Source organism: Hakea prostrata, chromosome 5 (genome assembly GCF_041222555.1).
Source record: "Hakea prostrata isolate BN-2017 chromosome 5, UWA_Hpros_2, whole genome shotgun sequence".
Taxonomy (NCBI): domain Eukaryota; kingdom Viridiplantae; phylum Streptophyta; class Magnoliopsida; order Proteales; family Proteaceae; genus Hakea; species Hakea prostrata.
In genome coordinates, this window is record NC_142604.1 from 45,505,533 (window position 1) to 45,516,105 (window position 10,573).

At 36.3% G+C, this 10,573-nt stretch overlaps 1 protein-coding gene across 1 annotated transcript in view; it reads left to right on the forward strand.

Annotated features, from left to right (window-relative positions):
• Positions 1-10,573, forward strand: part of LOC149016105 (separase-like) — a 32,522-nt gene extending 21,949 nt beyond the window's left edge. Inside the window, exons 20-27 of the mRNA XM_089157236.1 lie at positions 92-286; positions 1,302-1,351; positions 1,459-1,691; positions 5,849-6,080; positions 6,397-6,793; positions 8,595-8,834; positions 9,242-9,329; positions 9,521-10,573. Of these exons, the coding sequence (XP_089013362.1) occupies positions 92-286; positions 1,302-1,351; positions 1,459-1,691; positions 5,849-6,080; positions 6,397-6,793; positions 8,595-8,834; positions 9,242-9,329; positions 9,521-10,032 (1,947 nt within the window). The 3' untranslated portion in view covers positions 10,033-10,573. The remainder of the gene's footprint in view (positions 1-91; positions 287-1,301; positions 1,352-1,458; positions 1,692-5,848; positions 6,081-6,396; positions 6,794-8,594; positions 8,835-9,241; positions 9,330-9,520) is intronic.

Here is a 10,573-nt window from a genome sequence, read left to right on the forward strand (position 1 = left end):
CTGCCGATTACTATTTTGAAAACTTTCTTTACTACCTAAGGTTGATAAAAAACTACTGATACAGTTTCAACATCTACTGATTGTGCAACAGGTCTCTAGGTTGCTTGCTGCTGTATTTTTGCTTTCCACCTCTGCTGAGTTCTGTTCTTTGCCTATTTGTATTGGCAACTCCCTTTCTGTGAGTCACTGGGCTGCATATTTTCATCAAGCTTCACTTGGTTCACATCTCAACCATCAATTCTTTTCAAGTAAGAGTGGAAAATTCGTAGACTCCACAAATTTTGAGGTATGTATCTGCACTATCATGCATACTTCAACAAGGAACCGCTTATAACAGGAGCTAGTGCTTTTATTGGTTGTATTTAGCAACATGATGGTTATATTCTATGTTTGTCATGAGACCAGTATTTGGTAAAAATGGTGTTCAAATGGTTACTTTTCCTTGATGAACTGCCATTCTCTCACTCCTATGCATGCAGAAAACCTATGCAGTGTGCTTTATCTACAGATTAGAGACATCAATGGAATAACTTCTTTTTAATTGAACCTTGATTTGTGGATGATGATGACATTATTATGTACGGTGATTGAAGAAGCAATCCTGAGCATAGTCTTGGGACAAGGATGAATTTTAAAGGAGTGAGATATGCTATGCGGCTATCATTCTTTTCTTGAAATCTTTTTTTGTAATAAACAATGATAAATCTAGTTTGATATTAAGTTAGAATTCGTTTCCTTGTTGACTGATTCTATAGGTAACTAAAGTCTAGGTTGTTATAGGTGCAGGAATCCCCTCCCCCCTTCAAATTTCTTGGGTTTATGCGTTAGTATTATCTTATTGAATATTGGAAGATTACTTAATGAGAAAGGGAGTTATCTGGGAGGGGGAGAATTTGAACTTACCTATTAAGTCAGCATTCTCAAGCCAGGTTCTCTTAAATAACTATAGATACTGCTAAGAAGAGTAGATCTCAGTTTGTACCTGGAAATAGCCGATAAAGATACAATTGCTGTCTTTAGGATCTAGTTTATGTTCATGCAAAGAGTTTGCATAATTGTTGTTGCAGCTTAGGAGTACTATTTTTGGCTGCTCTCCACTTCGCATATTTGCCTTTTATATCCTTCCTTTCAGAATCCTGGAACATGTCGTTTTGCAACTCTGTACTCTTGAGGAATAACTAAGTAAGCCATTGTTTGTTAATATATGCATCTTGGTCTGGGCTTGCCAGATTGCAATAGGTGAAAGGCATATACAGATACTGCATTATATTTGTCATTTAATGTTTATTTTGCATTTTCAGGGCTCACATGCTTCTAATTCAGATCCCACAATTTCTGCAAACTGCTTCAGGTATATACGGTTTCATCCCTGCACTTGCATATTCAGAGATACCATGTACATTTATAACTGTTTATTGTATTTTATTTTTCTTCTTGCTGCTGCTGCTGCTACTTCAGGAGACATGCACCAGAAAGGGTTGAGTATCTTGAAGGATATGTGATGGACTTCTTCCAAGGCCTTCCTAACACTACAATAATCTGTATAAGCTTGCTTGGAGGTGGTTATGCTAGTCTGCTGGGAGAAATACTGCATTCTCCTTCTCCTTTCCCTGCATGCATCCAACTGTCACGCTTAGATTCAACCTGCCAGCCTATTACCATGCTTCTACCTGTGAATCTGCTTTCTAAAGGTATATATTATGTCCTCAATATAAACAAGCATCAATATCTCGGTTTAGATGATGGTTTTGACTAGCCAAGAACTTAGATATGGCTGAGATGGGTTGGAACCAAGGATTTCGGGGTGAAACTTGACATTTGATGGGCTGGTCAAATCTGGTTAAAACTACTGAAACTTCTTAAAACTAGCCGAAACTGCTGACATTGGGTTGATTGAAATTGGTCCTAACTTGGGGTTTATTAGTTGAAACTACTGAAATTTTCAAAATATTGGTTTGAATTATTGAAAATTTCAAAACTTGACAAAACCTATTGAAACCTGGGTACATTTAAAGCTAAACCATGGTTTTGTCTTGGTTTCTTGGGATACCCAAGTTTAACCGAAATTTTGACCCATCTTGGTAGAAACTTGAACCATGAGTATAAGCATGGCTATCATATAGATTTGATAGAGTTTATTATCCTAAAGTTCTTTTTCTATATTAAGGATAATTTGATTCAAAAGTGGAAATATTAGCTTCCTGATTGCCTTGAGAAGTATGCATCATCAAAAAGATTTAATATTCGAAGAAGTTTGTATCTATTGCATTGATCTATTAATTTTTTTAATGGTTTAATTTGCATGGTTTCATAATTTGAATCTTGCACTAAACATTTATTTTTTGTTACTAACAGACCAGTTGCAATTACTTTTTTGTTTGTTTGAGCTCTTCCCATTCAAACTGTAAAAATGATATCTTTGTAGTGTTGTTCCATTATAAAAGCAGTGTTTTTAGAAGTCTTGATAGAAGACATGGTTGTGGTAGAAAGGTTTATTGATGAAAAACGTTGAATACTCAAAAGACAAATGGATCATAAAAGAAAATGCGTAGAAAATTCAAAAAAAAAAAAGAATAATAAAAATAAAAGAAAAAAAATAAAAGAAAGCAACTATTAACACATTCACAAGATATAATTTTGGTCAAGAGGCTTGGGGACATGATTGACATGGGTGGAATAGGGGTCACTGATTCATGACTGATATGGGTTAATTAATTAAGTAATAGGTGGCAGTAGTACTAAACTGCTTATCTTGAATCCAAAGTTATCAAGTGGCTGTATCACACCATCTTATAGGATGTTATTGAAACAATAAATCACACTGGAGCCTAAAATTTGGGATCAATCAGAGGTCTTGGCATTAATTAAGGCCAGGAGCATTTTGGCAATGTAATCCTGCCAAAAAAGATGAAGAAGAAGCTGCTTTTAGTGGAAACTCATTAGTCCTTTGTACCAAATTTTAGGTTTAAGTTGAATGGAATGAACATATATATCCTAGGAGTTTTCATCAATTTTGAAAAGGTTTTGATGTAAAAGTGGGATCAGCTCAAAGTGGTAATTTTCTGTGCTAAACCCTAATTTTTTTCGACATTGTTAGTGACTAAATCTCTGGTGAGACTCAATACGGTTCCTTTTGTTGCTGCTGCTACACTTTCTTGGGTATTAAAATTCAGTTTCTACAGTTAGGGATATGGAGTTGATTTTCAAGAAACCTGTATGTAGTTTAGGTTATCCATATTAGGGGTCTTCTATTCTTAATTGCTAATCAAGATTGCCCTCATATCCACTTGATGAGAAAGTGCCTTTTTACTTGGTAATTATCAATATGAGGTGTATCCTCAATATTTATGATGCCTAAGCTAATAGTAAAGTTTTGGGCTGGCCTGAAATAATCACCAAGAGCTTGGATTGGCCGGTTAGACAAGCTATGGTGAAAATGGATACAATCAAAGCTGGAGAGAACATATTTATTCCAAGCATTTGAATGGCTAGCTTACTATCCTTTTTGTGTATGTTGATACATTGTGATGAATAATGATGATGATGAGGAACTAAATAAGCTTAAGGGTATCTATCTCTGAAGTTGAGATGATCTTGGCACCATTAAATTATTTGTAGGAATTGAAGTATCATAGTTAAGCAAAGTCATCTATATTTTTGGCAGAAGTATTTCTTGGGTCTCGTAGGTGAAATGGGAATGTTAGGTTGCTAGCCTTTGAACTCACTTGTTGAGAAGTTGTTCCATCTTGCCCCACTCATTTAGATATTGCATCTATAGATATACTGTCATTGCTTTTAACCCATTCATGCAAGACATAGAGTGAACCACATAGAAGCAATTTTCCAGATTCTATGGTATCTATAGTTTAGCGTAAGGAAAGGGGATTCAAGAAAGTAATTGCTTGAGAATAGACAGATATGCTGATGCAAATTGGACATAGTCAGTTTCAAACATGCGATCAACATTATGATGTTGCACCTTTGTTGGAGGAAAATTAGTAGCTTGGGGGAGCAGTTAAGCATCCAGCGAGTGCCAAGGCTGAATTTAAAGAAATGGCTCATAAAGCATGTGTACTTTTGTGGCTTAAATTGTTGATCAAAGAAGTGGGCTTTAAGGCTGACCAAATTTGATAGACTATACTATGAGAATAAGGTGGCTGTGGCTCACAATCCATTCAGCACAACCGCACAAAACACATTGAAGTTGACCATCACTTGTCAATTATGAGTGCCCATATACTTTTTTGCAAGAATAGGAGAAGAGCTGGAAGATGCTTGCTTTCGATAATTGTTACTTACACAGTTATACTTTCTTTTTTTTTTTGATGTTGTGACCAAATTAATGGAGGGTGAGTCTTGGTGCAGTGGCAAAGGTTGCTCTATCATGACCAAGTAGTTGTGGGTTTGAGTTTAGAAACAACTTCTCTTCGAAAGATGAGGTAGGGTTGCTACACGTTTTACACCTCCCCAGGCTCTGCAGTGGTGGGAGCTGCATGCACTGGCTACGCCTTGAATAGCTTTAAGCCTGTAACTGTTTCCGAACTAAAACAATCAACATCAATTAAGCAAAGACAAAGAAAGAGGGAGAGAGAAAATAGAAGGCAGCAAAGAGAGAACTACCGATTGGAGAGGTTTTCTGTAAAACCCCAATTGGTAGCAATGGCTATAAATAATGGTAGTAAACTACAAAGTTACAATACTTATGCTAATAACTTATGCACCGCACATGATTACTAACAAGCAAGGGTATGAAAATACACCTATAGTAATATCTTGTAAGACTTCTATGCCTAGCTTGAAACAAATTCTTAATAATGGCGTTGTTTAATAAATCACCAAGCTGTTGACTGGAGCTAACAAATGGACTGGGGGTCATCTTCCTTGTCACAGTAGCATGAGAAAAATGACAGTCAACTTCCACACGCTTAGTTCTTTCATGAAAAACTGAGTGCACGTTAAAGGGCTTATTTGTTGAAAAAAAGAGAGAAGCTTTTGAAGAACATATTGAACTAAATAAATTCAGCTGATGCAAGAGCCATGGTTCTCTACCCAGGTTCATCAATAAATTAGATCTTGACATTGTAGTTTGCTTTGTACTTGAAGTGATAAGGTTACCACTGACACACGTACTGTAACTAGTGATAGATCTCTTTATGAGTTAAAATTACTGATTGCAGATATTTTCTGTAAACCTCAATCAGTAGCAATGCCATCATTATAATGAAAGAAAACTACACAATTATAATACTGCCCTTATAGCTAATGTACTTAAGTAACTAATAAAACAAGGGTATTCATAAGAATTCCTGTGCTGTCCAAATCACCTAACAGCAGCATACAGAGGAGAGAGAAAGTTGATGATGTATGTCCTTTTCTCCTCACTGTGTTCTCCTTTTCTGCTTCTGCTCCTTTTCTGACTGTTTCTCTTTAAGATGATGCACTGGAATTCTAGTTTTGTATGCAGGATATCTAGAATTTCAGTATAACCTATGATAATCTAATTCTTTGGTTACCTGATTTCTGTCGCATTTGAGTAGTCCCTCAAAAACCTTACTTATTTCCTGGACTGGCATCATCAGAAAACTGTGTCTAGAAAACAGTGAAACTTCATTTCTGTAATTACAATGATGGTAGCATAAAATTACACATTCTGGAAAAGAGTCAAGCCCATGCATTGAGCAAGTTCAATTTGCAAGTTGAAACTAACTTTAGTATTTGCCACTGTCTCTAGTACTTTTATATTTACTACTTGTCAACAACATATTCCCTTTTCTGGATCCTGCATTTCCTTGTGCTTGTATTTTATTTCACATATGATATGTCCTGATAATATCTTTCTTTCCGTCAGAAGCTCATGCACTTTCTGACATTCGGTCTGTAACTGAGTGCAAAAACTCGAGTAAAACGTGGCACTGTCCTTGGAATGACACTTTGGTGAATAACATAGCCCCTGTGTTCAGAGCCATTCTGGAGGAGAATTACCTATCAACTGTTTCTCCTCCCAGAGATACACAACAAAACAGATATCTTTGGTGGACACATAGAAAGAAGCTTGATTCTTGCCTGGGTCAGTTCTTGAGGTATGTTGGTTTCACTTTCCCTTTTTGTGTTTGGCTGCTTTCTGTTGTGTTGTGTGAATGTGTATGCACATGACACATGAATAACTCTGCATCTTGTCATTGTCAGTCACTGAAAGTTACATGTCCTTAATATGTGCATAAATATTAAGGAATCAACCTGCAATAACCTTTTAGTTCTTTAATGCAAGTTGTTTAGAAGCCCCACATGTTAACCTCTTGCTACACTATCTGTGATGACACCTAGATTGATTAGACCTGTATGGAAAATCTTAGTTAGTTCGGTTCTGATAAAATGCCATGGGAATTATGTATTCAGGAATATAGAAGATTCATGGCTAGGCCCCTGGAAATGCTTGCTTTTGGGGGAACGCTCAGATGGCAAACACTTGAATTCAGTACTTAGAAAGCTGACTGATGACCTGAAACATAAATGTGAATTTGATTTATGTGAAAATCTTCTGAAAGTTGTTCTTGGGGGTGCTGGGTGTGTCTCTGGAACAGAAGCATGTGTTTCTCAGTTGCTCCTATATAATGGCTACTTCGGTGTGGGTGGATGTTGTGAAGAAATATCTGGTTCCTCGACTGCCACCAGTGTGAATTTTAAAAGAAAGTCTAGCTTGACTCACAAACTAATACTTGAGGCAGCAGTTGAGGTTGAGGAAGAATGTAGCAGTAGAGAACCAATCATTTTGGTGCTGGATTCTGATGTGCAGGTAACCCTTTTACTGTACACCCTCTTTTTACATATATATATATATATATATATATATATATATATATATATATATATATATATATATATATATATATATATATATATATATATATATATATATATATATATTATTTTTTTTTTTTTTTTTTTTTTTTTTTTTTTTTTTTAATTGGATTCAATCCTCACCTTTGCTTCCAATGCACTTGCTTTTTTGAACAATTACTGTGCTGGCTGTTGACATATTTTCAATGCGATTGCTGCTTTGTCCCTTCCCCCCCCCCCTCCCCCACAAAAAAAAAAAAAACCTATTTTATATATAGATTCATCCTCACCTTTCATTCCATTGCAATTGCTGTTTTGGAATGATTACTGTGTGGGCTGTTGAAATATTTCAGTGCAGAAGAGGAGTGGTGATTACTTAGTAAGGAAAGCTTCATGTACAAGTTAAAATATCTTACTAACTGCAAATTTTTAGTAGTTGGTGACTTGGTGCTAGTATTTTTCTATTTGAATTCATAGCAGCCCCTCTTTGTAATAGATAGAGGCAGGACAAACTTTGGTATGTGTGAAACATCAATCAATGACATTGAATATCTATATTTTATATGGAATTCTAGAAATCAAATGGCAACATGAAGTGTTAAAATGTCAGGTGTGCTTTCTTTTATACCAAAAATAAAGATGCATTTGTACATTGTATCAGTGTTTAAAAGAATAGTGAGCCTGAAAGAAATTCATACAAGAAAGAAAAACAAAAGACAATTTCATATATTTTGGGAAATTAGTTGCAGATATTGAAATTTTAGTCTAAATGATATTTTTAATCTGAGGAAAGAATTTGCAATGATTCTTGGAACGTCAGTTCATCTAGGGTTCTTGCTAAATCTTCTCTTTAGCTTTCTTCAGGGTTGTAATTCAAATGCAGTTTAGTAGCTCTACTGATGAACTTGCAAAAGGATGTGAACTGTATGAATGTTATCATTTATGTCTTCCCCTAAGGATTAGTATCCATCAACATTACATAAGACTTTGGAATGGTAAACCAATTGTCCCTACATGCAGTTGAACCTAGAGCATTTTTTCATTGAAGGATCATAATTTGATGCTTGATTGACAAAAATACCGGAATTTCTGCTTCATGTTGCAAACATGACTCTTCAGCAGAATTTTGCATTAATTTATTAGAATCTCTCCTCCCCCCTCCCCCCATAAGTCATAGTTTTTTTTTTGTTGTAAAATTAGCACCAAAGTTCAAACCTTTGACATTTTTGCCCAAGTGGGCCCTCCTCAGATTCAATTCTGTGCTCACACTGACTGTCCAGCCTTTTCCCATTGGAGCAAGCAAAGGCCCCTAAGATGTCAATTCTAATAAAGCTCAATATTATCTGTTTCCATCTTGAAATGTTTGGATAGTTCTATTGATTTTTTTTCATTTGATGGAAGCATACCTTTTTTTCCCGTTATTTATCTGTCAAAGTTAAAACAAAAGAGTGCTGACCAAAAAAAAAAAAAAAAGAAGAAGAGTGCTGATAGTAACCAAATTGGAATGTATACAGCCAACGTTAATCTCCTAAACAGGTAATGGCTGTACTACTAGTTAGGCAGAATCTCGCACCACAACCAAATTTAGCTTTTCTATACGGGGATTTTTTTTAGTTAGTTATTGTTGTGACTAGGAATGTTTTAGATGATCCTCTGTATTTTTTTTTCTCTCTCTTTTTCCTTTTTCTTTTTGTTGTTGTTTTGCTTTATATTCTATCTTCTTCCAAGACAATTCATTGACTGATGACCAAAAACAGATGCTTCCATGGGAGAGTATGCCAATATTAAGGCAACAAGAAGTTTACCGCATGCCTTCTGTAGCTGGCATTTCTGCTCTACTCAAAACGAGTTACTATCACGTGAAGGAAGTTCAGAAGGTTTCAACTGCTTTTCCATTGATAGATCCTCTGGATGCATTTTATTTACTGAACCCAAGTGGAGATCTCATCCACACACAGGCTGATTTTGAGGGCTGGTTTAGAAATCAGAAGTTTGAGGTAATTCCTGTTTGCTTCTCAGAAATTCAGCTATTGTAAAGAAGTGAACCTAGTAGACAACAATAAACTTGATTAGGAGAAATGTAGACAATTGGCAAGCGTACATGTATGTGTTCATGTGATAAAAATCCACCTAATCAAGGACTTCTGCTGTTCCTGCTTGAAAGATCAAGTTTGTAGTGGTTACCTTGTTTACAACCCCTGGATTACCCCCCAACATATTTCCATGTAGCAAGATCTGGAGAGAATTTCTAGGAATTGGATTTGGACAGTCATTCTAAGATGCTTACAATAAGATTGTCCATTCTTTAGGGGACGTTCAGGCAATCTATTTTTTCTGAATTATTGTATGAAATTAAAACTTTACCTATTTACACTTCCTTTGATTTTGAAAATATTCAATGCAGGGAAAAGTTGGAACCTCTCCCACAACTGAAGAGTTGGCCATGGCTTTGAAAAGCCATGACCTTTTTATATACTTTGGGCATGGAAGTGGTATGCTTGGCTACACTTTTTTTCTTTTTTTTCCCCTGTTTTTATCAGTGCCATCAACATTTGTATTCACTGTTCCTGCGGCTGTTGCCTTCGAAAGTTGTTGGTCCTTGTACTGTTTATAGCACTACCTACAATTTTTTTAGTTTGTTGATCCAGGTTTGGTTAACGAAGGCATGCATGTGCTGGTGCAGGGACACAGTATATACCTGGCAATGAGATTCAGAAACTGGATAACTGTGCGGCTACTCTTCTAATGGGATGCAGTAGTGGATCTCTATCTTTCATGGGATGTTATGCTCCAGAAGGTGCCCCTATCTGGTATTTATTAGCCGGTTCTCCTGCTATAGTTGCCAATCTGTGGGAAGTCACGGACAGGGATATTGATAGATTTGGGAAGGCTATGCTTGATTCTTGGTTTCAGGAAAGATCTACATCAATTGATTGTTCCTACTGCAATCAACTGGTGAAAGAATTTGGATCCATGGACATAAGCACTAGGAGTAAAACAAATAAGGTTTCAAGAATGAAGAAGTTAGAGGAGGCGGCTTGTGGTACAACATGCAAGAACTGCTCTAGTCCTAGACCAAAGATTGGATCTTTCATGAGTCAGGCTCGAGAAGCTTGCACGCTGCCATTCTTGATTGGGGCATCTCCAGTATGTTATGGTGTCCCAACAATTATAGGGGAAAAAAAGGATTCATAGCTGTATGGAAGTGCTTTTTATTGTTCTCTTCTCTCCTCAAAGTGCTTTTTATTGCACTCTTCTCTCCTCAGTGTTCACTCAGAAGATCATGCATTTTATCCTCAATTTGTTGCAGTTCAAATTCAGAAAGCCATAAATTAATGGGAATAAACATCCCTTCCATGATACTGGTGTCAGAGTTGGAATAACATCCCATCCTTAACTGTGTATCAGAGTTGGAATAACATCCCTTCCATGATGCGATACTTCTTGAACAGTACAGAAACCCCCGAGTTCATTCATGCATGAGAATTATTTTCGAACTCCCCTACAGTCTCATTTTTCCTGCAAATCTGGTCAGTCCCGGTAACACGTAGTTATTGCCTGATGCAATGTGGATTCCTGGACATTTTGATGGTAAGCTGGACTCAAGCAGATGATCTACCCCTGTTGTCGATTTCTCTCATTGAGGACTGAGGAGTTCTTGTATTCTCATTTTTCAGAGAAAAAGCTATAGAACAACATTGTACATCATTGTTTCAAATCAAATAAAGTGTAAATA